The 27,321-nt window shown below is 43.7% G+C and overlaps 1 protein-coding gene across 17 annotated transcripts in view; it reads left to right on the forward strand.

Annotated features, from left to right (window-relative positions):
• PUM2 (pumilio RNA binding family member 2) overlaps window positions 1–14,225 on the forward strand; it is a 61,205-nt gene extending 46,980 nt beyond the window's left edge. For 12 of the 17 annotated variants that reach the window (XM_079969689.1, XM_079969690.1, XM_079969685.1 and 9 more), the window contains 8 exons: window positions 1,967–2,234; window positions 3,948–4,077; window positions 4,331–4,465; window positions 4,690–4,827; window positions 7,482–7,607; window positions 7,924–8,045; window positions 8,652–8,844; window positions 11,422–14,225. In XM_079969689.1, the coding sequence (XP_079825815.1) occupies window positions 1,967–2,234; window positions 3,948–4,077; window positions 4,331–4,465; window positions 4,690–4,827; window positions 7,482–7,607; window positions 7,924–8,045; window positions 8,652–8,844; window positions 11,422–11,553 (1,244 nt within the window). In that variant the 3' untranslated portion in view covers window positions 11,554–14,225. The remainder of the gene's footprint in view (window positions 1–1,966; window positions 2,235–3,947; window positions 4,078–4,330; window positions 4,466–4,689; window positions 4,828–7,481; window positions 7,608–7,923; window positions 8,046–8,651; window positions 8,845–11,421) is intronic. The other 5 variants (XM_079969691.1, XM_079969684.1, XM_079969688.1 and 2 more) reach the window with 1 other exon arrangement.
• The last annotated feature ends 13,096 nt before the right edge of the window (window positions 14,226–27,321 follow it).

Genomic DNA, 27,321 nt, shown 5'->3' on the forward strand with positions numbered 1-27,321 from the left:
AACCTGGGACGTAGCAAAAAGGGGCAATCTGTTTCCACAATGGGATCTCTGGACCCTACCCCCATCTTGTAACTAACATAGTAGTCAAGCCACTAAATCTTTGTGCTGGCCTTTCGCTGTGAGCAGTACTTGTTCAATATGTACATTCTAAGCTGTTGTGTGTATCACTATCTCACCGGCTTTCTTCAGATTTGCTAAAAACTGATATCATGCTATGGACTTTAAACCAGTTTTGGATGATATATTGATATATATCGCCCAGGCCTAGCACCAACCATTGACCTCCACCTGGGCAAGCCAGAGGTGTTGTCCAGGGAACGTTCCGGACAGGCAAAAACTCCCAAGGAGAGTGTGAATCAGGGGCCATTGACGAAAAATGGTCTGGAGAAAGTTCTGAGTGTCAAGTAGAAGTCTGGGAGACCGCATCCAGGTTCCTCACTCCTATTCCTGGGGGGAAATAATTCAGCATGAGCTATTTTCTTAAACTGATCAATTGGGGGGGGGGGTCTTTTGCTAAATCACTGCCATTACTTGGGTCTAGTAAGCGTGCAGTAAGTTTGATGTATTGATAATGTAGCTATAGGTTTGTTTTTTTTAAAAAAAGCAGTTGATTGAATCCAAAGGTTGCACAAGCAGAAGACAGCTCATGCAACCAATCTTTTTATTGTAGCCGCAGCTCATGCTGTTCAGGAGGACTCCCAGCCCTCCAGAGAGACTTTGTGGAGACACAGGCTAAGAGGAAATACCAGTTGCATGAGTGGTCTTCAACTCATATACAGACTGTGGCTCTATCCCAGTGTCAGCTTGGAAATGTTCTATCACCTTTCCTAAGTGATCAGCCAAATTAAGCTGTGCTGGTTAGACTTGTATGTTTAATATGATCTGTATTTTATTTAAATTAATTACTCACCCCCCATTTCCCCCCATATTTGCATCAAAGATTCTAAACCAATATAATTTACGTGTGGATGACAAGTTGCCATACTTTACTTTCACATCCCACACAGTGAATGCTGGATTGGCTTCCCCTCTGTTACCTCACAGGCCTGGTTCCACGCTAGTACCATCAGCAAATGTTTGCTGTAGACTATCTGCAAGTCTCTAGAACTAGTGCTTAAATAACATGAACCAAATTGGCATGGTGAGTGCTGGCTAATCAATGTGGCTTAAGATGTCTTCTTTGCAAAAGCTTCCAATTTTGATGTTGTCTTAGTAGCAGTTGATCTTGTGCTTTGTGGAGGCGGGAGCGATGTGGCTGTTTTGGGAGAAGCGATAACAAAGCAGTCAAGGCAGGGCTTTGAGTATCTCTTCGGAAAACCTCTGAAAATCAGACTTCTAGATTTTTTTTCTATACAAACATTGATGGCATATTAAGAAGCTGGCCTACTGAACTTTCACGTTAATTCCTTAAGAGAGGAAGTGTGAAGGTCTTCCACTATTTCCATAGCGGGTTGCTTCGATTTATATCATAGAACAGACCCACTGAAATCACTGAAGTTAGATTAGTCATACTCATTTAAATCAGTGTATGATTTAAATCAGCATGATTTCAATTGATACAACTTAGCGTGCCAAATGTGAGAGTCCGGAAAGAGTAGCTGATGATTCGCTTTAGTTCCTGTGGTTGGCATAGCATGTATACTAGTTGCCCATTGTTGAAAGTTCAAGTTTTCTTTTGTGCAAAGTGCACTGGTGTCCGAAAGCTAGTTGTGGGGTTCTTGTTTTATGTTGGAGCTGTCTCAATTTTATTGCTGCTTCACCTTTATTATTATTACTATATTTCTTTTTTAAAAAAAGATTTGCTCGTTCCTTTCTAGTGGTAGAAACTACTTTACTCGAAATTTAATGAAAATGAAGTGCGAGAAGATGCTCATTATTCTAGTCTTCCTGATTTCTTGTACAATTTATATTCTTAGTATTTACGGCATAATTAAGACTTCTTACTAACACGGCTGCTTCATTGTAGGAGGACTGACCAACGGTAGTGGTCGCTATATCTCTGCAGCCCCTGGAGCAGAAGCAAAGTATCGCAGTGCAGCAAACACCTCCAGTCTTTTTAGCTCCAGCAGCCAGTTGTTTCCTCCTTCACGCCTCCGTTACAGTCGGTCTGACATTATGCCTTCTGGGCGTAGTAGGTTACTGGAAGATTTCCGAAACAATCGCTTCCCTAATCTTCAACTAAGAGACCTAGTTGGACACATAGTTGAGTTTTCACGGGACCAGCATGGCTCTAGGTTAGTATTTGTAACTTATGCTGATGTGTTTGGAGAACATTTACAATGATAAACATTCCCTTTAATTGGGTCTTGCGGGGAAACACATGGAATTTTTGTCATTTTAATTCTCAACGTGAAAAGAGCTGGAACTTCCTTCTTAATGGGCCTGTTCAGACAGTGCATTGTTACTTTAGGAGTAAGCAGGCGTGGCCATCTGGTTTTCAAGCCCGTCTTCTTAAAAAAGGCTAACATGAGAGAAATCTTCATTATCAGTAATGAATCACAAGCAATTTACATGGATTTCATTCCACTGAAGTTGATGATTTCATCCTAGTGTAGTCATAATAAATAATGGAGATATTAGTTTACAGTAATCTCTTCTAGGACTAAGCCAGAGTAGCTTACCAGTTACTATTTAACTAAAATTTCATAAACTTGTAAAGAAACCAAATATCCTGGAAGATGCGGACCATTTGGATCCCTTCCAATCAGTATTCAGTCCTCACCATGGCCTTGAAACTGCCTTGGTTGCGCTGGTTGATGATCTCTGGCGGGCTAGGGACAAAGGTGAGAGCTGTTTCCTAGTTCTGCTGGATCTCTCAGTGGCCTTTGACACCATTAACCATAACATCCTTCTGGGACGTCTAGAGGCACTGGGAGCTGGGGGCACTGCTATACAGTGGTTTCACTCCTTTCTCCTGGGCTGTGTCCAGAAAGTGGTGTTGGGGGATGAGTTTTCAGACCCCTGGGCTCTCACTTGTGTGGCCCTTCAGGGTTCCATCCTCTCCCCCATGCTTTTTAATATCTATATGAAGCCACTGGGAGAGATCATCAGGGGTTTTGGGCTGGGTGTTCATCAGTATGCAGATGACATACAGCTCTACCTCTCTTTTAAATGAGAACCAGTGAAAGCGGTGAATGCTAGTCCTGAATGGGGTAACTGTGCTCCTGAAAGACCAGATGTGCAGCCTGAGAGTCATTTTGTACTCACAGCTGTCCATGGAGATGGAGGTTAATTCTGTGTCCAGGGCGGCTGTCTACCAGCTCCATCTGGTATGCAGGCTGAGACCCTACTAGCCCACAGACTGTCTCACCAGAGTGGTGCATGCTCTAGTTATCTCCCACTTGGAATACTGCAATGCGCTCTACATGGGGCTACCTTTGAAGGTGACCCGGAAACTGCGATTAATCCAGAATGCGGCAGCTAGACTGGTGACTGGAGGTGGCTGCAGGTACCATATAACACCGGTCCTGAGAGATCTACATTGGCTCCCAGTACGTTTCCGAGCACAATTCAAAGTGTTGGTGCTGACCTTTAAAGCCCTAAATGGCCTCTGTCCTGTATACCTGAAGGAGCTTTTCCACCCCCATTATTCAGCCCGGACACTGAGATCCAACGCCGAGGGCCTTCTGGTGATTCCCTCATTGCGAGAAGTGAGGTTACAGGGAACCAGACAGAACCCTTCTCGGTGGTGGTGCCCGCCCTGTGGAACGCCCTCCCATCAGATGTCAAGGAAATAAGCAGCTATCCTATTTTTAAAAGACATCTGAAGGCAGCCCTGTTTAGGGAAGTTTTTAATATTTAATGCTGTATTGTTTTTAACACTCGATTGGGAGCTGCCCATTTCTTACGTTATTTTCAGCTTTTTTTTTTTTTAACTACTTTGCTCTAGTTATTCGACTTCTATTCAACTTGAGGTTTTTATTTATGTACAATTCTGGTGCTTACAGATTTATACAGCAGAAATTAGAAAGAGCCACTCCAGCTGAACGTCAAATGGTATTTAGTGAGATTCTGCAAGCAGCATATCAGCTGATGACGGATGTGTTTGGCAACTATGTCATACAGAAATTCTTTGAGGTAAGTGCGTAAAGGAAGCTGTTCAAAAGTTTTTAACCTCTGAGTTTGTTCTGATGGAGGGAAACCTAGACTATATTACAACTTCCGTGTTTGTGGTGTTGAAGGCTGCTCAAATGCTTTTCTTTCCAGCTTTTCACAGGTAATCTACTGATAGGCGATTTAAATTTCTTATAGTGGCGTGAGATGACTTTCATAGTAACACACAGAGAGGTGTGCTTGGTTTTTGTTAACAGTGCCTTCCCTTCTCTCGTAGTTTGGAAGCATAGACCAGAAGTTAGCCCTTGCTACGCGCATTCGTGGGCATGTTCTCCCATTAGCTCTGCAGATGTACGGTTGCCGTGTAATTCAGAAAGCCCTCGAGTCTATCTCACCAGACCAGCAGGTAATTGTAAGTTAGAACAATATTTTTGTATTCCATTACAAAAAAACCCACAGATGTAAAATGTTTCCTGTTTTGCTTTGCTGGTAAACGTGCTTGTAACAATATAGTAGTCTGATTCTTTATAGAAGGCACTGTTCTTGTTGAATCATAATTGGGAAATGCACACTTGCGGGGAAAGTAACCTGTTACGGACCTGTGTAACCTGGTAATGCCAAATTATTCCTCTGTAGAATGAAATGGTGAAGGAGCTCGATGGGCACGTCCTGAAATGCGTGAAGGATCAAAATGGAAACCACGTGGTACAAAAATGTATAGAATGTGTCCAGCCCCAGTCACTCCAATTTATTATTGATGCTTTCAAAGGACAGGTAATTAGGTTTTTTATATTTACTTTCTTTAACTGAGTGGTTACTATCCATAGTCGGGATGTGGGTGGCGCTATGGGTTAAACCACAGAGCCTGGGACTTGCCGATCAGAAGGTTGAAGGTTCGAATCCCCGTGATGGGGTGAACTCCCGTTGCTCGGTCACTGCTCCTGCCAACCTAGCAGTTCGAAAGCATGCCAAAAGTGCAAGTAGATAAATAGGTACCACTCCGGCAGGAAGGTAAACGGCGTTTCCGTGCACTGCTCTGGTTCGCCAGAAGCGGCTTAGTCATGCTGGCCACATGACCCAGAAGCTGTACGCCAGCTCCCTTGGCCAATAAAGCGAGATGAGCGCCGCAACCCCAGAGTCGGTCACGACTGGACCTAATGGTCAGGGGTCCCTTTACCCTTGCTATCCATAATCACAGCTTTTCAGATAACATTGGTTAGCACGCTGTTGCAAATATAGTCTTCCTAAGTGTGTCATTTGTTTAGGGTCCTATCCAGTGCTGTTGTTCTGCTGGTGCAATGGAACATTGTTTCCCCTGAACCCCCCCCCCCGAACCCTCAAAATCTGATCCAGAGGGTTGGAAGACCCTCTGCAGCAGGCCAAGGAAGGGAAGCTCCACCGTGTGAGCAGCACTGTGTGCACACAGGGTCGGATACAACCCTTAATTTGCCACACAGGGCCAAGCCAAGACATTTTGCCTCCTGAGGTGAACCGCAAAATGGCTTCCCCCTCTCTGCCAGGGAAGAGACGGGGAGTGAAGATTGATGTCAGGAATAAAGGGGGGGGGTAAAGATCTATATTGGGATCGGTTGCCCTGTGGATCGTGCCGCCTGAGGCAGTTGCTTTACCTGGCCTCATTGGTGGGCCAGCCCTGCACAGGCCTCTCTGCTCAGAGGGAGCATGGCCCACCTATATCCAGAAGTTCTGGTTGGTCACCAACTTCATCAGCTACAGGGATATGGTTGCATGCATCCACTGGCAGGCTCTGTGCTTACCACGGCAGTGCAAATGAGCAGGGTGGCAGGCAGATGAGGGCGAGAAGCTCACTATGTCCCTTGCTGCTTTTGGGTCTGGCTGTTACTGCCATCAGGAGGTACACACAGCCTGGGATGTATGCTGCTTCTTGGGATTGCAGTATACTGTTCTCCATGAGAAAAGCTTGCTAGTCGCCCCCCCCCCTTTTTTTTTTCCTCTGTAGCAAGTCACCAAAGAAAGAAAAGTTTGCTTACCTATGTATGATGAGAGTGGCATGTGCTTTGGAGTCTGCATGCATTGCTCTGCTCTGCCAGGTTGGTTCTGAACAGGGAAGAGCTTCCCTGTCATACAGAATCTCAGTTTAGATAAGTGGCTTTGCTTCATGAAGACTCCTGGTTATTTTTCAGTAGTGGGGTCGGAGAGCTTTAAATAATGCCAATATATTTGGCATTTGGCAACCAGTGCACCCCTTTGGTTTCCGATGGTACATGGGTAGAGAAGTATAAAAAGCCTGGGACACAACCCTCTAGCCTAAATGCAGAAGTATTTAGCCTAGCCTAAATACAGAAGTAATGTATTTGGCATTAACTCGGAAAGTGTACACTCGTTTCTAACCAAACTAAGCCTCCTAGAGCACAACATACACCAGGAGGCTTAGTTTGGTCAGAACTGAGTGTACACATTTATTATTATTATTATTATTATTATTATTATTATTATCTGTTGGGAGCTGCCCAGAGTGGCTGGGGAATGAATGAATGAATGAATGAATGAATGAATGAATACTACTACTAATTTTTATTACTACTACTACTACACTTCCAGAGTTAACACTAAATACATTACTTCTGGTAAATGAGCCACCATAGCTGCTAGAGGGCCATGAAAATTTGTGTCCCTGGCTTTTTAGGCTCGTCTACCCTTGTACTATGGGACGCAGGTGGCGCTGTGGGTTAAAGCCTCAGCGCCTAGGGCTTGCCGATCGAAAGGTCGGCGGTTCGAATCCGCTCCCGCTGCTCGGTCCCAGCGCCTGCCAACCTAGCAGTTCGAAAGCACCTCTGGGTGCAAGTAGATAAATAGGGACCGCTTACCAGCGGGAAGGTAAACGGCGTTTCCGTGTGCGGCTCTGGCTCGCCAGAGCAGTGATGTCACGCTGGCCACGTGGCCCGGAAGTGTCTTTGGACAGCGCTGGCCCCTGGCCTCTTAAGTGAGATGGGCGCACAACCCCAGAGTCTGTCAAGACTGGCCCGTACGGGCAGGGGTACCTTTACCTTTTACCCTTGTACTACCTGAAACCAAAAGGCACATTGGTTCCCCACTGCAGTGGTCTTCAGAATACAGACCCCTTCACATATTAAACTCTGTAATGGGACGTGAAGAAAAAGTTCCTGTCTTGTGCAACAGGGGATCAGAATTTTCCTATAGGTGCGGTGTAATTTTTTGCCAAAGGGAAAATGCATGAATATCTGTGTTCAGTGTTACACAATATATTAAAAAGTAAAAGTCACTTGTTTTCCCTCCTTCCAAAAACCATGTTTACATCGAATGTTTTTCAATAATGTGGTGTAATTAAAGATGGGAAAATCTCCTTTTGAACACCTGAGGCATCTTCATCTGGAATAGAGCAAATTTAATGCAGTATGTGTTAATAATTATAATCCTGTCGTTTTAAGGTGTTTGTGCTTTCAACTCATCCTTATGGCTGCAGAGTAATTCAACGTATTCTGGAGCACTGTACCGCTGAACAGACACTTCCCATTTTAGAAGAACTGCATCAGCACACAGAACAGCTTGTGCAGGTTGGTGTACACTGAAATATTCTGGGGAGCACAAAATATATTGTGTAGCTGTGTTTTTATTAGCAGATATTAATCAGAGTTTGGGTATATTGGAAGTAAATTCTTTTAAAAAAGATCATGTCAACCTTTTCATTTATTAGATTTTTGGTGTAGTATCTGTTGGGCATTATCAGTTTCCCTATATAACTTTAAATGCTACAATTCCAAATCACGCATATGTAACAGTGGTCTCCTCTTCAACTTAGGTTCTTTGGGAGCTTTAAAAAATGCTAAAGTAATGTATATGCTTGAGGCAACTTAAGTGTGTTACTTTCAGGATCAATATGGGAACTATGTTATTCAACATGTGCTGGAACATGGACGTCCTGAAGACAAGAGTAAAATTGTGTCTGAAATCAGAGGGAAGGTTCTAACTCTGAGTCAGCATAAATTTGCCAGGTATAGTTAACAGTAAATTACTAATTGCTGTTTAATATTGGGCAGTGAATGACTGCTTTATTATTCCTTTCTGTGCCTTTATATCTGCCTGTCTTTCATCTTGGAACCCAAGGCAGTCACCCCTTTAAGGCACCGACCAAACCCAGACCTGAAATATAATAGGGTCAGTTTAGCCATTGCTACTCCTAAGTGCTCCACGGGATAACTCAAAAAACTTGGGCCACGTGATAGGAACCCAAGCTGGGATGCTCCCTTTGCAAGCATTGCCTTTCCTAAAAAGTGGGCAACGCGGCCATGGGGAGCGGTTGTACTTCTCTCTGATGGATATGAGCATGTGATGTTACCTCTTCTGACACAAGGAGGAGTCATTTCAGCAGAATCTGCACCTCAGAGGTTAATGTACAGGAGAGGCCACAGGGATAGATTAGCACGATACAATAATGTTGTGTTGTCTCATAGTTTTAAGTGCCATGTATTTCATTTCAATGTGTTGCGTTTAATCTGCTTAGTAATGTATTTAGCTGGATCTAATTTGTCTCTTTATCTATTCTTTATTCCATTCCATTCAGTAATCTTTCCTGTATTCTGTTCTGTAATCTTTTTCAGCAATGTGGTAGAAAAATGTGTCACTCACGCATCTCGTGCGGAAAGAGCTTTACTTATTGATGAGGTGTGTTGCCAGAATGACGGTCCTCACAGTGCCTTATACACCATGATGAAGGACCAATATGCAAACTATGTTGTTCAGAAGATGATTGACATGGCTGAACCTGCTCAGCGAAAGATTATAATGCACAAGGTAATTGTGCCTATCTGTTCCAGACTTTGAAAGAACTCTTAATTTAAAAATCATTTCCCAGCTTTTGCAAACTTTGGATGACTCTTGCATGCTTTTGTGTCTGACAGTTTCTCTCTCTCCCCCACAACCCAGTAACTCCATGTTTTAATTCCTCATTTTGTAAGTAGCATAATTGAAAATAGGATGAAAGTTAATGATACTGATTTCAAATAGGTTATTTTAAAATTTCTGTGTTGTTCATATGAAAAAGGTAAAGGTTAAGGACCCCTGGATGGTTAAATCCAGTCAAGCATAACTATCATCTCACTTCAGGCTGAGACAGTCAGCATTTGTTCGCGGACAGCTTTCCGGGTCATGTGGCCAGCATGACTAAACCACTTCTGGTGCGACGGGATGCCATGATGGAAACCAGAGTGCACGGAAATGCTGTTTACCTTCTTGCTGCAGCAGTACCTATTTATCTATTCGCATTGGTATGATTTTGAACTGCTAGGCTGGCAGGAGCTGGGACAGGGCAACGGGAGCTCTCCCCGTCATGCGGTTTCGAACCACCACCCTTCTGATCAGCAAGCCGAAGAGGCTCAGGTTCATATACATATGGATGGAAATGATAATTTATCCACCTGGATAGCTCTGTTGGTTGGAACGTGGTGCTGATAATGCCAAGATTGCAGGTTTGATCCCCGTATGGGGCAGCTGCATATTCCTTCATTGCAGGGACTAGAAGATCCTCAGGCGTTCATCCATCTCTTATGATTCAACCATAACCATGCTTTTTTACTAGACTGTAGATACACACCTGGTTGCAAATAATGTTGAACTATAGTTAAAAAATAAACGATAGCTAAATGTGAACAAGCAGCATGCTTGTGTGTAATGCCTGCTTCACTCTTTCCATCCTTTATTTATTACTTATAATGCAGTGCTTTTTTTCTGGGGGTACGAAGGGGTATGCACACCCCTAAACATTTTGTGAATCTTAAGTTTGGCCTCATTGAGGGGCATTATTTCAATGAGTAGGAAAATGAGAGTACCCCTAAACATTTTTTAAAGAAAAAAACCACTGGTTACCGTATTTTTTGCTCTATAGGACGCACTTTTCCCCCTCCAAAAATGAAGGGGAAATGTGTGTGTGTCCTATGGAGTGAATGCAGGCTTTCGCTGAAGCCTGGAGAGCGAGAGGGGTCCGTGAGCACCGACCCCTCTCGCTCTCCAGGCTTCAGGAAGCTATCCGCAAGCCTTCGGAGCCCAGGCGGAGTTCCCGCCGGGCTCCCAAGGCTTGTGGATAGCAGCCTGCAGCCCGAAACCTGGGGAGCGCAGCGTTGCGCACCCCGAGCTTCGGGCAGCTATCCGCAAGCCTTCGGAGCCCAGCAGGAGTTCCTGCCAGGCTCAGAAGGCTTGCGGATAGCAGCAAGGTCCGGGAGCGAAAGCGAGGTTGTACGCAACCTCGCCTTCGCTCCCGGACCCGTTCTGGGGGCTGGGGTCGGGGGAAGCTTGGGCTTCCTCTGCCCCAGCCCCACGGCTAAAAAGGAAGCCAAGACAGCTAGCGGGATGGATCCCGCTAGCTGTCTTGGCTTCTGCCAAAGCCGCACGCAGCCTCTCCCGGCTGGAGAGGTTGTGCATGGCTAAAAAGGAAGCCAAGACAGCCAGCGGGATGGATCTTGGCTTCTTTGCTCTTTGGGGCCGGGGGGGGGGAATAATCCCCCCCCTTTATTCTCCCCCCCCCCAAAAAAACCCTAGGTGCACCCTATGGTCTGGTGCACCCTATAGAGTGAAAAATATGGTATATGTAATACATGATTCTCCCATTTTAGCCTCACAGTGAGGTCGGTTAGGCAGAGTGAGTGGCTGACCCAAACCATTGAGCTTCAGTGCTGAGTGGGGATTTGAATCCTGGTCTCCAAGGTGCTGCTCTTGCACTGCCCAGAAACATTCCACAATGTGGCTTGTTGTGATGCCTGAACCTGGGTTCATTCCTCCTCTCTAAACAAGCCATGTTCAGAAGCCAAATTTTGTTCTTGGCTTACCTCTTGTTTCTTCGGAGAAACAAACCACTAGCTTGGATGTGAACATCATTGTCTGTGAACTCTTGTGAAGGGAAGGCTTAAAGGAAGACATATCTGCCCCAGTAGAAGAGTTCCAAGCTAGGAAGCAGTGGATCAAAATGTGGTACAGTGGTACCTTGGTTCTCAAACTTAATCCATTCTGGGAGTCCATTTGACAACCAAGGCGCGGCTTCCGATTGTCTGCAGGAGCTTCCTGCAGCAGACGTTCGGCTTCTGAAAAACATTCGCAAACCGGAACACACACTTCTGGGTTTGCGGCATTCAGGAGCCGATTTGTTTGACAAATAAGCCGTTTGGTAACCATGGTACCACTATAATTTTTCTTAGGCCTGGTCCTCACTTGGGTTCATCTTAAATATGATTTGACTCTGAACATTTTATCATTGATCTTGGAGTTCACAAACATTAACGTAAAACTAACAAAGATGGCTTGAATACTCTGCTTCGGTTTATCATCTGCTCTCTTCGCGGTAGGAATGTTTTGACTAAACCCTGGATTTTTTAATTGCAGATTCGCCCCCATATTACCACCCTGCGCAAATACACCTATGGCAAACATATCCTTGCCAAGCTGGAAAAGTATTACCTGAAGAACAGTGCTGACCTGGGCCCAGTTGGAGGGCCATCGAATGGAATGCTTTAAGGACACATTCAGAAAACCTTGAAGATGAATTTTATTGTGAATTAGCAAAACACACAACTTAACTCAAAACCTTGTGATTTTTTTTATATAAAAAAACCCTATTTATTGACTCTTCATGCATTTGTAAAAAATTTTATTCATGTGTATATTTTTGGGGAATGAATTGCAACATATTGCCATTTCTTATCAGAGACCTATCAGATTGTGTGGCTCACAAAGCACAGAATGCCTGTAAATGATGTAACTATCCGAATAGCTCTCACATTTTGTAAATTTTTACCTTGTAAAGTCATTGAATAAAATAGTTTTTAAAGGGAAAAAAGTACAGTATTCTTTTAATATACTGGCTCACAATCTCGTAGGTCTCCCCAACATCACAGCACATGTTTATATAGTTGTATATAGAAATTAGTTTAATTTCTCCCCCCACCCCTTTGTGCGGAATCCTTTTTTTATAACAGATGAAAATAGATGATTGCATAATTATTATTTAACATATTACAGAAAGTTAAGTTCTGTATTTTGGTGGTTCACAATTTTATAATCCAAATAGCAATCAGGGCACTGAAGAATACCAGTAAGGAATGATAAAATGTGAACATTGAGGAATAGTTTCTACCTTTTTACTTTGGAAACAATTTTTCTTTTTCTTTTAATGTAATGTGCCCTTTTCTCTAGCAGTGTATAAAAGCCATGTATATACTTAGATATTTAATTGATGTGCAAGATAGGGGAATAAAAATCAAGGTGGTACTTTGGTCCAGCAACGTACTGTCTGGGAAAAGAGTAAACCTGCATTAAAATAATAGGCAGTCAGTGGGCATAAGGTGTGTGCTTTGCTTTGCATATACAGGATTTGAAAGTGTTGATAGGCTTTGTGTTCTCACAGGTAGCTGCAAACAGTAGGCAGTTAATGGTGGAGGAAAGGCCTACTGAGACTTTGATAGCTCAACATCTAAAGCATGATTAAATATTCAAATAACTTTTTGCTTCCTTATAAATATAAGCATTATATAAGTATAGTTAATAGATGTAAGTTTACCGTTTGTAAGCAGATTTCTTGTTTTCAATGTTTTACAAGCCTTGCTAATTGAGTAGTGACGCTTACTTTGGTTGTACAGATGTACATTTGTAAACCTCCATGCTGTAAATGTAATTTGTTTTACCCCTTTTGGGAAGAAAATTTGCATTTTAGTGTATATTCATACCCCTGTCCCTTTTTTGCCCTGACATAGTGTTGTATAATGTAAATTTATTTCAGCAAATCAAGACTGATTTTTAAAAAGATTCTATCTTTATATGGTTTCAGAACTACGAACCAGCTTTCTTTTATCTATTATGAGGAAATGTTTTTGTTTAACATAGTTGTTCTGTTAATATGGATATTTGGGGAACTTAATCAGTTTAAACATTAATGAGAATAAAGGCAAATTAATGGACTGAAATACTGACCACACAAACCAGTGCTTCTTCCATCTTAAATGTGGCACGATTTGTTTTTGTACAGAAGAGTACTGTATTTTTGGACAGCTTACTTCATCCTAAAGCAAATATGTATGATACTGTCAATTTTTCTCTGAACAAGACACTGTAACAGTAAGATAAAAGCTGTACATTTACAAGCGGCCTTATGTACATTTCCCAGTTTCCTTTTTAAGGCAGAATTGTGACCATATGTGTATAATTAAAATCCTTTTTAATCCTTTGCCTATGAAAATATTTTGGAAAGAAGCTTACTTTGTATATTCAGTTTCGGAAAGATAAAGTGCTTTGTATTTTGTTCAAGTCAGTATTTTGTGTAAACACTTCATTTTGATGTCATAACATAGGTGCTTTGTCTCAAAGCTGCTGGAAGTAGTGATTTGACTATAGATTGCATTGAAACCTTTTGTGGAGAGGCCTAGAGAGAAGATAGGAGAGCAACATGTCATCTCATTTACAAAACGCTCATTTTTATTAAAAATACAATCATAGCATACAGACATTTGCTTACAACAAAATTTAGTATGTTGATAATTTAACACAACTGCTCAACAGTTACTTACACCTTAAAATAACTCAAGTATCTCTCACAATTTGAATTTATATAGTAGTTTCCTCCTTTCCCTATATTTAACTTTTGAATTTAAGTTTAATGGCAGTTATAGAACATTTTCCCAGTAGATACAGGAAACTACTAATCTTTCCAGGGAGTTTGCCGTTGGATATGGTGGTTCATGAGAGGGGAGGTGTGTAATACCTCTAGTCTACCAAATTAAAATTTCTTCCATTTGTCTTAAACAGTCTTCAAACAATAATTCAGTATTCTTTGGTACATTTCAAGTCTGTTCTGTAACCTGTTGGCTGGCCTAAGTGGCATAGTTGTACTCTAATAATATTTTATCTTCTGTTAATCTGACCAATACTTTCTCTAATCAGTTGTATATTTCTGCAGAAGTAGTGTAGGAAACCAAGCATACTTTGCCACATAATAAGCTTTCTTGGTTTGAGGATGTTCTTCCCCCTACAGTCTCTTCCCAATGTAGATTTGGTTATGGAACATTTTTTCCTAGTCAGTTTAGGTCTGTTCTGCCTCTAGGCTGCTCTTAGTTCATATTGAATAATGTAATGTTCACTTGTAATATGCTGTAAAGAAAACAACAAAATGAAAATGTGTGAATAACTTTATGCAATATGCTTGGTCTTATGTTTTGATTCTTATCAAAAAGCCTTGGGTTAAACACTCGACTAAAATTGCTACTTTCATTTCTGGGTTTAGCAGGTCTCCAAAGGAAGTTTCTTTCAGTATTTTCTTCCTGGGTTTAATCAGTTAAAATTGTGGAATTTTTAATCACCTCTACAGTTTTCCATTTGCTAGAAGAGCCACTTAACAGTATTTTAACTGTCTGACTGGACCCTAATAACTTGGTGAAACTGAGCAAATCTTTGTAGAAGTCACAGTAAAAGTGGGCCTTTGTGTGTCCATTAGAGGCTTCATCTAGATTTGAGGGGGCTGGGGGCCCCCAAAGTTGATGGGATTGCCATTCCAATGGTGTGTGTGTGCCATGTCATGTGATTGATTATGTGGGGCAGGGATTATCTGGGTCCCTCCAATATTTTCTTCAAGTTGGCACCCCTGAGAGGAAGAGTGCGGAAGGTGATTTTTTTGGCAATTTCCCCTTTCTTCTATAATGCTCAGTACTACCACCTTTGAAATTCCAGAGCAGCTTTTCAGCAGAGGAGCAAGGTGGTAAGTGCCAAAAAAATACTGTGTTCCCCAGTCCGCTTTTCAGTGAGAGCGTTCCATGCGTGCAGTCCTGTTCACAGGAACTTCTGGGTCTTCTCAGCCTTTGGCCCTTCAGACATGGTTAGAATCCCATCAGCCTCACCCAGTGTGGCTGATGGTTAGAGTTGCTGGGATTTTAGTCCCAAACACCAGAGAGGCACCATGTCATGTAAGGCTGCTCTAGATAAATACCAATGAACCTGTGACCCATATTCCAACTACCTGGCTGGCTCTAATGGGAGTTGGAGGCCAACCACATCTCAAGGGCTACAGGTTCCCCTTCCCTGAAGTGTCTGTCAGCATTTTCACCATTAAATCCACACCACAGCATTTCCAGAGACTCCGATGTTTCAGGTATTTTATCTTGGTAGTGTCAAACAGTAACTAGCAATGGAGCCTTAGTTGCAAGCCAGAGCAGAGATACATCCCTAGGTCGCTACCCTATCACATAAGACTTGGCAGAAATGGTCAAATACGTTACAGTAATATATAAGAATGGGGCAACTAACCTGTGGACCTCAAAACGTTGAACTGCAGTTGCTGTTGGACTCAACTAGAATAGCTAATGGCCAAACGTATGGGAACGGTACTTAAGTAAGTTGTAGGAGGCCACTGGTCAGCCAGCCTTTATAGAAGCAGAATCTTCAGCCAGACTGATAAACATACATCAACTTGATGACCCCCAGTGGAGTTTTCCCATTTGAGAAGCATTGGCCCGATTTTGCATCAAGCTGCTATTGAAGCAAAGTTCACCGGATGGCTGCAGATTGAGAAATGGGCTCCCTGTGGAACTAGTCCTTTGGATCCAGGCCCAGGTGGTCATACTGCATCCCAGGCTGGTGGGTTGGTTGGCTGACTTATTTATTTAGATGACACTATTCTCTCTCTTCAGCGAAGTGTAGTGGAGCTCAGAGTTTTAGCAGACATAAGATAAGCAGGTCCACCTTCTGATTTCCTAACTGTGACCTTATAGTAGTTGCTTTAACTCAGTAATGGGAAAACCACCAACACACTTGCTTATGACCATATACAGTGTGCTGGCAAGTTTCTTGCTTGCATTTTGCTGCAAGGCTTTCCACCCTTTTCTGGACTGCAATGTTGAGTCACAGGTTACACCTCCAGAGCCACACCTATTTTGTTTTCTTTTAAGGTCTCTGCATTTATTCAGAGCACTCTTGTTTCTTTCCATTACCGCTCCTGCAAGGGAACAGGGAAACCTAATGAATGAGGTTTTTCATAGCCAAACATCCTACAGCTATCCCATGGGCCATCCCTTTTCCCAGAGACTTTGCTAGTGATTTTATGCTGGCTCTGTGGTTTCTATTAAGACTGTGGACTCTTCATGCATAGTCATAGTGTGGTGTAGTGGTTAAGAGCAGTAGTCTCGTAATCTGGTGAACTGGGTTCGCGTCCCTGCTCCTCCACATGCAGCTGCTGGGTGACCTTGGGCTAGTCACACTTCTTTGAAGTCTCTCAGCCCCACTCACCTCACAGAGTGTTTGTTGTGGGGAAGGAAGGGAAAGGAGATTGTTAACAGACAGGACAAGAAGCTTTGAGACTCCTTATGGTAGTGATAAAGCGGGATATCAAATCCAAACTCTTCTTCATAATTCAGTGATGATTTCTGCTGTTCAGATTCCAGCAGAGTGGCTACGTTGCTTAAGATTTGTGGCAGCTGGACAATGGAATGTGTTATAGTGCCTGCTGTAATTTTTTAAAATTTGAAAGTACATCCTTGAGAACTGAACGCAAGGGGAACTGGCAAATGTGTCCTAATAGCCTTACCTGGGTATGCCAGCAGGCAGCAGGTGCTCTAAATCTGATATGTACCGGAAGATATATTTTGTAGGGAGAGGAGCTCTAACCAGATAGTTTTGGAGGTGGGAGTGGGATGATACAGATGCAGAATACCAGACCCATGAGTTAGAAAGATGGATTAAATGAAACAAATGCTTAAAGATGCAATCCAAAGCATGACATCTGTGGGAAAAGACCAACTGAAGTCAGTGGGACCGACTTCTGAATGTGGGTAGGATTGAGTGGTAAATGCCCCTGCTTGATTACTTTGCTTAAATTGTGAGTTTTGCGCTGTGGCTGCTCATTCCTTCATTCAGCTGCCTGATACCCCGTGGCAATTTGCTGATGTTTCATCAGTGCTGGAGCTATTGCGGCAGGTGCTTTCTGAGGATCCTATATATACTGTACTTTTAAATGTGTTTGTAGGAAGGGGTGAAGGGTGTTACTGTTTTGTTGTTTATATTATGTATCTTGTATTTGTATGCTGTGAACCGCCCTGAGATTTTCAGATGAAGAGCAGTATACAATTTTTGTTGCTGCTGTTGTTATTTCCATATTTTGGAATAGGATTCCTATCAGAGATGACACACCTCCAGCTGAGTGGAGGAGCAGAAGATACAACAAAGGGAACAAAATTCCCTTTGAATGAATTTACAGTAGAGGGAGATGATGATGATGATGATGATGATGATGATGATGATGATGATGATATTTATACCCCACCCATCTGGCTGGGCTTCCCCAGCCACTCTGGGTGGCTTCCAACAAAATATTAAAATACAGTAATGCATCAAACATTAAAATCTTCCCTACACCGGGCTGCCTTCAGATGTCTTCTAAAAGTCTGGTAGTTGTTGTTGTCTTTGACATCTGGTGGGAGGGCGTTCCACAGGGCAGGTGTCACTAACAAGAAGGCCCACTGCCTGGTTCCCCGTAACTTGGCTTCTCGCAGTGAGGGAAGTGCCAGAAGGCCCTCGGTGCTGGATCTCAGTGTCCAGGTAGAATGATGGGGGTAGAACACTCCTTCAGATATACTGGACCGAGGCCGTTTAGGGCTTTAAAAGTCAGCCTCAACACTTTGAATTGTGCTTGGAAACGTACTGGAGGTGAGTTTCTAGCCTGAAGTAAGCACAACAGAGGTGTGTTGCTCTCCCAAAATTGGCTGCCTTATGAAGCAGTGTATATTTGCTTCCAGTGTGCACTTTGTGGGTATATTTGTACATAGAGCAAAGCCTGCAAATACACTAGAAGTCTCCAGTACATCCAAATGACACTAGGCTCAGTACAACTGACTCCAGAACATCTTCTGCTCAGAGGTGGGGAGAGCCAGTGTGGTGTAGTGGTTAAGAGCGGTAGACTCGTAATCTGGGGAACCGGGTTTGCGTCTCCGCTCCTCCACATGCAGCTGCTGGGTGACCCTGGGCTAGTCACACTTCTTTGAAGTCTCAGCCCCACTCACCTCACAGAGTGTTTGTTGTGGGGGAGGAAGGGAAAGAAGAACATTAGCCGCTTTGAGATTCCTTCGGGTAGTGATAAAGCGGGATATCAAATCCAAACTCTTCTAAGGACAGTTACCTCTCATGCCAGAATGTGACATGGTCCAGTCACTACTGCTGCCAAAGCACTTTCTTGAATATCTTCTTTAAAGATGCAGAATCCTCTCTTGGATAAAAGTATTTAATAGCTCTGGGCTTTCCTGCATTTGCAGTTTCAAGAGAGACCATGCAATGCTTTGCTAAAATGCTTGTTTGTGTTTGTGTGTGTGTGAAGTCAGAGAATCCCTGTCCCAAACTAAGGATGGCTTTAAGAAGCTGCTGACTCGGCACAGGAAGCCTGGATTACGAAAGCAGCCATCAATTAAAGGCTCAGCTGGAGGGCTATTCAGGTCTCCCTGTGGATACCTGTGAAGACTTGTGAAGTTGTGCTGATTCATCAATCAGTATGACTCACAGCCGGATACATGCACAGCCTCTCTTGCAACATACTGCGTTTGATGTATCAGGTGACAGGGAAGTTCTCTCTTGGGTGAGCATTTCCTACATGCAAATCATTACTTGGTGTCGTCTTCACCATAATTCATGCACGAATTAAGTCAGTACATCTGAAGACTGCTGAGTTGGGTTATCTCTCTTGCCCTCGCCCATTGCCCCCTTCCCTGCCCAAAAGACAGAATAACTTGAATAATATCTGCGGAGCACTTTGAGAGTGGCAGAAACAAAAGCAAAAATAATGCGGGGGAGACGCATAAGCTACGGGACAAGGATAACTGTGACTTTCAAGATGAATGGGAACCCTTTACAAAATATTTGAAGACGCAACAAAAGTGAATTGGTCTCCTTGGCAGGTTTTGAATAAACATTCACAATTTTTTTATTGACAATAATCAGTTAAATAATTTATGGATTCATACAACTTTGTAACATGCAGAGAACAGCATTCACAGAGAAGAAGAAGAAGAAGAGTTTGGATTTGATATCCCGCCTTTCACTCCCTTTAAGGAGTCTCAAAGCGGCTAACATTCTCCTTTCCCTTCCTCCCCCACAACAAACACTCTGTGAGGTGAGTGGGGCTGAGAGACTTCAAAGAAGTGTGACTGGCCCAAGGTCACCCAGCAGCTGCATGTGGAGAAGCGGAGGCGCGAACCCGGTTCCCCAGATTAGCAGACTACCGCTCTTAACCACTACACCACACTGGCTCTGAACTGAGAGAAGTCAAGGGGGGGGGGGAGGTTGTGTGGGAGGGAGGGAAAATGGGAAAAAAATTAAGGATGCTATGTTTCTGGATAATATGTTTTGTTTAAATCTTCAATAAAAAATTATTCTAACAAATAATGATGATAATAATATTCGGGGGGGGGGGGGAGAGAAGGGACTGGGACAGAAAGACCAAAGTGCAATGGATGTATGGGAGTTTTTGTCCTACCCACTGAATTTTGGAAAAAAGAATTACTTATTTCAGAATAATAATGTTCTCCTAGGCACAATTTCTCAGAAGCAGAGCCTATTGGTGTTTTTGTTTTTAAGTGGTTTTAACTTTTAAGGAAGTATGCTTAGGGTTGCATCATTGTTTTAATTTCAAGTTTACGATCCAGTTATAATTTCCACAGGGGTGCAGCAATGGGGGTTGGTGGGGGTACTTGCCATGCCCTCTCCCTTTGCTTAAGGGGGCACCTCATAAATTCATAAATGTGTTATGAAACCCCATATGTGGCCAGCATTTTGTCTCATTGACATAACCTGCTATTAACAACACGCCTGCTATAATGAACGACAAAGTGTTCCACGTACTTATTTATGTATCCAGCACCATCTGTGTACATCTGTGCTTTATTCTCAGCAATCTTATGATGACACTTTAAAGTAGGTTGGTAATTACATTGCAGATAGGAGAGGGCTTGCTGAGTCTCTGGCTGAATCCCCCTCCCCAATCCTGCTATTGATGGGTAGGCTGTTGTTGTTTTCAATTTTTAAAAAGTTAAATTCACTTAACAATGTGGCTTTGATTTGTGCTGGGAAGTGGGGAGGGGTGGGGAGTGCAAGTTATATTTGCCGACTACTCCTTTGTGGTTCAGAAAAATCACCACAAGCGAAATAACAGTTACAAAATAATAGTAGCAAAGTATGCACATCTCTTAAAATGTGCATAATAAAACCATGCGCCCAGGGATATTCAGCTGTACATGCTTAAGCCCCGCGAGCCCCCCACCCCCAACCCTGTTACAATTAAAACTACAAAAAATTGCAAGAAGATAGACCTTTTCGTCAGGAAACCTGATGAAGTTGTAAAAAAAAAAAAGGCAACATTGTCATGGAAGATTAAAGAGCAAACACTATTTTAAAATGTGCTGCAGCAGCAGAAGGCCTGCAGTTGTGTGATTGCTGGTATTTCCCTTCCAATATTACTGCTCTCGGAGCATGAATGTTTGTGGCAGGTCTTTTTTCTGTGTGAGATGGCTGTCCCTGGTGGAACAGAGACTCCTGCACCTTGACCACTGAGTTTGTGGACCGTGTAACACAGCAGCAGCATTTGATGCCCTCTTCCTCTTATTTGTATTAAACTCCTTTTGTAATTGTACACTTAAATTGCTATAACCCACCCTGACAGATAAGCAATCAAAACACTACTTTTATTACCACTAACAACTACTACTGTTTTTCATTCTATCAGTCTCTCTCATTCGTGTGTGTGTGTGTGTGTGCGTGCACACACACACACACACACACACACACACAAATGGGATTCACCAAACCAGCCCTCTCAGCACAAGCCCTGCACATGCACTTTCACTTGAGTAATGGGGTCCCCCCCCACTCCACATCACTTGTGGCCTCTGAAATTGGCTTGTGGCTGAGGCAGGAAAACCCAAGAAATAAAAAGCGAAAGAAGAAGTCTTGCACAGTCAAAGGATCATTAGGTTCCAGATCTTGAGAGATCCCCTTCGGGAGAATTAAGCTGCATCCATATTTTCATCTCCATCAGGCTCCCCCAAGGGAAGAAAGGAACAGTAGCTGTATCTTTCTCAGAGCACTTTCTGAATACCCGTCCCTCTTTTCTCCAAATGACAGTAAGAGTTTAAGTCTGTAACAGGTGGTGTAATATACAGAGAAAGGAAAATATTTTCCTCAAAGAAGAAAAACCTTCCTACTTCCCCCCGCCCCACCTAGACTTTATGCAGGGTAGATGTCAACATAAGCAAGTCTGGCAAACAGCATCGAAGGTAAACCCACACACACACAGAACACAAGACAACAAACCTGTCATACAGATCATTTCCACAGGCAGACCTAGAAGCCTCCACCTACGTGCTCAGTTCCCCAGTGCAGAGAAGATTTGGGCATGGAAGCAGACACATACATGCCCCGTGGCAAGAGGCAAAGCACTAAGCAACAGGGAAGAAAAGAGCAAAAACCTGTTTGATGCAGATGCCCTGTTGGGAGGATTGTCTTAAGGAAACAGGCTTCTTCGACTGGGTGCCTTCCATCAGTTTTGGATTACAACAGCCAGCCAGCACTGATGGGAGCTGCAGTGCAAAACCGCTGGAGGGCACCAGGTTGGGGAAGACTCTAATAAAATAAGGGGTGACATTAAAGTAAGGTAAAGTGACCCCTGACCATGAGGTCCAGTCGTGACCCACTCTGGGGTTGCGGCGCTGAACTTGCTTTACTGGCCGAGGGAGCCGGCGTACAGCTTCCGGGTCATGTGGCCAGCATGACTAAGCTGCTTCTGGCGAACCAGAGCAGCGCGCAGAAACGGCGTTTACCTTCCCGCTGGAGCGGTACCTATTGATCTACTGTATTTTTCGCCCTATAGGACACACTTTTCCCCCTCCAAAAATGAAGGGGAAATGCGTGTGCGTCCTATGGGGCGAATGCAGGCTTTCGCTGAAGCCTGGAGAGCGAGAGGGGTCTGTGTGCACCGACCCCTCTCGCTCTCCAGGCTTCAGGAGAGCCGCAGCGCCAGTCCCACAAGGTCGGGGGACAGCGGGGAGGCGGAACGCCGCCATCCCGCTGTCTCCCGATGTGGTTTGGAGGCTGACGGCGGGGAGACGTGTGCTTCTCCCGGCTGCCAGCCCCGCAAGCTCCGGGGACAGCGGGGAGGCGCAGCGAGTCTTCCCGCTGTCCCCGGACCTGGTCTGCAGGCAGGCGGCGGGGAGAAGAGCTCTTCTCCCCGCCGCCAGCCCCGCAAGCTCCGGGGACAGCTGGGAGGCGCAGCGCATGCTCCCACTGTCCCCGGACCTGGTCTGCAGGCGGGCAGCGGGGAGAAGAGCGCTTCTCCCCGCTGCTGGCCCCACAAGCGCCTGGGGGGGAAATAATTTTTTTTCTTTATTTCCCCCCCAAAAAACTTGGTGCGTCCTATAGGCTGGTGCGTCCTATGGGCGAAAAATACGGTACTTGCACTTGACGTGCTTTCGAACTGCTAGGTTGGCAGGAGTAGGGACCGAGCAACGGGAGCTCACCCCGTCGCGGGGATTCGAACCGCCGACCTTCTGATCAGCAAGTCCTAGGCTCTGTGGTTTAAGCCACAGCACCACCCGCGTCCCTACAAGGGGTCACATTAGAATCTACCATAAATAGGAAGCTGCCTTAGTCTATCGAGGAGCTGCCTGGCAGCAGCGGCTCTCCAAGATCTTGGGAGAAGTTTTAACAAAGAGTAGAAGACCAGAAGGATTATTTGTGTTGTTCTCTTTATGTTTTTGGCCATAATCCGGTCAATCAATATTTGCACGTGCACTGCTGATAGGGCAGGGAATGCTGATAGATTGGGTGCTTTTTTGCTGTTTGTTTTAGGAAGTTGCTGAGAATTGAACATGGGGCATTGGTCAGGACTTGCCGGCAGAGAACGCACCAGTCCACTGCCAAACGAAAAAAGTCATGCAAGAGTGCTGCCACTGGGTGGCACAAGATGAGTCTATATAGGAGCGACAGGATGGGTAAATGAATGGTGACAGATAAGACAGTTGAAAGAGATATCAAGGATAGCACTTGCACACATGCTACAAGCTCAAGCTCAGAACGAACACAAAAAAAGCACAGCATTATTGACATCTCTGATCTCAGGTTTCCTATATGGATCTCACCACATGGATACATGAACAAGAACTTCAATTCTGCAAATGCCTCAATGGACACAAGAGCCAAGGAACCCGTCCAAAGAGCCATCATCGGAGGTAAAAGCGGAAACTCATACTCAGTGCAAATCTATTTTGTGCCCTAAGCAAGGCTTGAGAACCGTCTCCTTCAAAAATAAATGAATGCTAACTTCAATTGTCAAAAACAGATGCCTTGTAGAAAAAAAAAATGAAAAGCACAAAGCAGCAGGTAAATTATATGGGTACCAAAAGGAATTGCTATGGAAATAAGAAATATGGGGTGGCTGGGATTGCCAAATTTTGTCCTCGCTCAAGGCACCACATTACCAAAGTCCACCCCTGAATGTTGAAAGTGAAAATAGACAGGGACCAGTTGGTAACTTAGCTAAGGAAGGTCCTCGGTCATGCTCCTCCTCCTGGACCACCCAGTATCCTTGCAAGCCTATGGTTGTGGGCTGTCTTGACATGCTAGCAACTTATTTCTTCACATGTTAAAAATGTTTATGTTGTGTGTGTGTGTGTGAAATGACAAGATCCTGGGGCTGCCGTGCAGTGGCCAAAAGGGCCGGCTGAGAAGCCTTCCTGACTTAAACCTTGCCTCTCTTCCAACTCTATGATTCTTCCAAAATCTTACTCAAGGGCCTGTGTTATCTAATCCTCCATCTGCAGTATGGAAATTGGTAGGAGGAGTTACGATGATGACTTAAGAGCACAAGCCTCCTCGGAAGTTAGGTCTTGGTGGGTTTGCACTGTTAGGGGTTGTTGTATGTAAGGCTTACTGCAGTGTATGCACATGAAGAAGAAGAATTTGGATTTGATATCCCACTTTATCACTACCCTAAGAAGTCTCAAAGTGGCTAACAATCTCCTTTTCCCTTCCACACCCACAACAAACAGGTGAGTGAGGCTGAGAGACTTCAGAGAGAAGTGTGACTAGCCCAAGGTCACCCAGTGCTCTGAACACTCAAAATTATTATTAAAAAACCCCAAAAGTAGATTTACTCCCATCTCAGACTCTGGTTTACACCTCCTCCTTCCTAGTCCATCAACACCATCATTTGCCCTCTCTCCTCTTCCTTCTCTGCCTCCCTATTATTTAGCCTTCTGCCACCTCCATCCAGCCTCTCACATGACCATAGTCTTGCCCACACACTTTCCATTGTCTCCATCTCCTGCCTTACCTAACTCAACTCGAGACAATGCCAAGAGAGATGCACAGGGGCATTTGCCTTCCTCATCCTTTTCACCCCACTTCCACTCAGCCTTACAGAAAGGGCATTAGACAGATGACTCACTAGCAACAGGACAGTGGGCAGACTGCCTGCATGGTGATTAAGCTGCATTGTTTCAACAGGAAACGCAAAATGCACGTTCGCCTACCAGATGGGAGACTGCTGCTAGGCAGACTGAAGGTGAGAAATCCTAACAGGTTGCATAATTTGATAAGCCAAAGAAGATGGAAAAATACAGTTTTGCAATGGACTGCGCTGGTACCTTCTCCTGTGAATGCAGGCAGCCATAAACCCATCTGTCACCATGCTTAAATATACCAGTTGTGGCGATGCCTGCAATGTGAAAGGACCATTGCCTTCCTCCCCTACTTGCAAGTTTTCTGGGAATAATCTGGTTGACTGCTCTTGGAAACCAGATCTTGACATAGGTGGTCTGTTGTTCTGGTCCTGCAAGACCCTTTTTATGTCTGTTGGACACTGGGGCGAAAGGAAGAATGGAGTAGTACTCTGAAACATGTCTTTCTTTCTCTGAGTTGAATCCAGACTTTGCCTTCCATGGTGGGAAAGCTACATTCTGTCCAGTGGATCTGGCAGCAGGAGAGAACATGATGATCGCCAATTTGCCCTTCTCACTGTAGCCTCCAGAAACACCTCCCATGCTGTTCCAGAAAGTTCCCTAAACTTTTGGGGAACAGTTTGGGATAGAGGAGGGGAATATGCAAAACTCTCCTCTTCTTCTGCCACCAGAATGGCTTGAGTCAAGGAGTGCTTACCTAATAAACCCAGTTCCTCTTTCATGCTGGACCCAGACTAACTTACGACTGCTTGCTGCTTATAATTTTGTACTCGGGTTCTGATATCACAAGTACAAAAGATATACAGTATCACGTTTCTGAAGAGTGCACAGGTAGATCTTTCAAATATGTTTGAATAATGAGTCAGAAATGTGCATGTATTTTAAATGGAAAGTGGCAAGTGCACAGCCTCTGCCTTTTGTAGCTGGTTGTTGATACTGCAAGTACAAACTGTAAAAAGCAGTTCTTAGGTTTGTTAGTAATTCACAATCAGGAGTCTAGGGCTTACTTTTTTTTAATGCAAAATGAGTAACTGAGAGGGTCATATTTATTTATGTAGAATCACTGTTTCACATTAACGTGCCCTTGAAACAGAGTGAGCTGTATAAATCAAAACAAATATTGTTTGTGGTCCCAGTTTGAATGATGCAGAGGTATTTCTAGGTAAATTTGACCATCTCATAAAATTGTCTATTAAGATGCAAAACCATGCTTATCTTTTGTAGGATTCTCATTCCAGGGTTCCTGGGGTGAGGGGGGGAAGAGCCATCACACTTCCTATTAGTTTGGCCAAGAAACAGAGCCCAGTAGCTCAATATTGCAGAAAGGTAGGTTGCTCCAGCTGCTGTCTAATTGCAAAGAAGCGAAACCTCCACTGGTGTTAAAGTCTGGAAAGAAGGATTTGAAGGAAGGAAAAGGGTAGCTATAATTAAGAAGCAGGCCTTAAAACATGATGATAATGACACATTTTTAATGCACTGTGGAAAAAATGTTGGCCATACACTTACATGGCTTGGCCCATCCCTTATACTGTATTTTAGTTAGATTTGCTAGTCATCATGAGCGTCAACAAGAAAGGAATGTGGAATGTTAGCATCCAAAATATTGTCAAAATACTAACTATCATGCTATCTGTGACAAAATGTGGAGGAATGCTGTTCCTTTTTTATGCCCAGCTTATCAGCTGCCAAGATGCATTTTGTTAGCTGCTACAGGACCAGATGCCCGTCCTTGGTTCAGTCCAACAGACTTCTTATGCTGTGAATGAACGATTTTTGATGGCAGCATCAGTATTTACTCAGTTTGACAACTTACAAGGTTTCGTATATGCCACTGTCCATAATTAAAGTATTCAAGGGATGCCAACAGTACACACAGGAATGTCTTATTTGGGATTTTGATTTCAAACGCAAAACTTTTCATTCAAAATGCCTATCTTTCTTTTCTTTTCTTTCTTTTTTCACATCTTCACACCAGTGCTAACTGGATTGTATTTAGGCATATTCCTAAAATGTCAACTAGCACAAAATCTTGCAGAAACCAAAGCCATTACTTAGCCAGAGAGCCTTCCTCAGAGACAGGAGCATGCTGCATTGCGAAGTGGATATTTTGATCACTTGTTGGAGGGCATCTCCAGTGACTTTCCCATCTCCACAAATCTGTCAAATTTGTTGGGTTTCCTCCCTGCCACCCCCACTGCCCCATCTGCAGCCTGAACCACAAGGGTGATTATCTCCTCAAAGAGCCTTGTATCTGCATACTAATTGCTCCAGGTAAAGGATTGGAGCAACTGGTAGCCCTCCCTAAGCATATCTCTTTGAAGTAATTTACACTGGGATCAATGGGGCCGAGTAAAGGTATGCTGGGGGAAAAATACAAAACCTCAGATTTGCAGCCCTCTGAGTAATCATAAATCATAGAACTGTAGAGTTGAAAGGGATCCCAAGGGATCCTCTATTCCAACTCCTTGTAATGCAGGAACCACAGCTAAAAAAGCTCTAGTAGATATCCATGCAACATGCCAGGTCCATAAACAACTGGGGGACAGTTTGGATTAAAATCTGTTGTTCAAAGTACAGTAATTTTTATTTATTTATTTTTTTAAAATCTCCCTAGGAATCCCCAAGGCTTGGGTTTTGTAGCTTGTTTGCTACACTTGTTAATACTGAAGTCTTTCAATACAGATTGCAAGCTTCAAATGTGTGAACCTAATGCTGTAAACCTATCTTGCACTTTTTAGGGAGTAGGTTCTACTGAAACTAGGCTTCTCTGAGATCGGGAACCTGTTGCCCTTTTGATGTTGCTGGACTA

This window comes from Podarcis cretensis (genome assembly GCF_951804945.1).
Source record: "Podarcis cretensis genome assembly, chromosome: 3".
Lineage (NCBI taxonomy): Eukaryota > Metazoa > Chordata > Lepidosauria > Squamata > Lacertidae > Podarcis > Podarcis cretensis.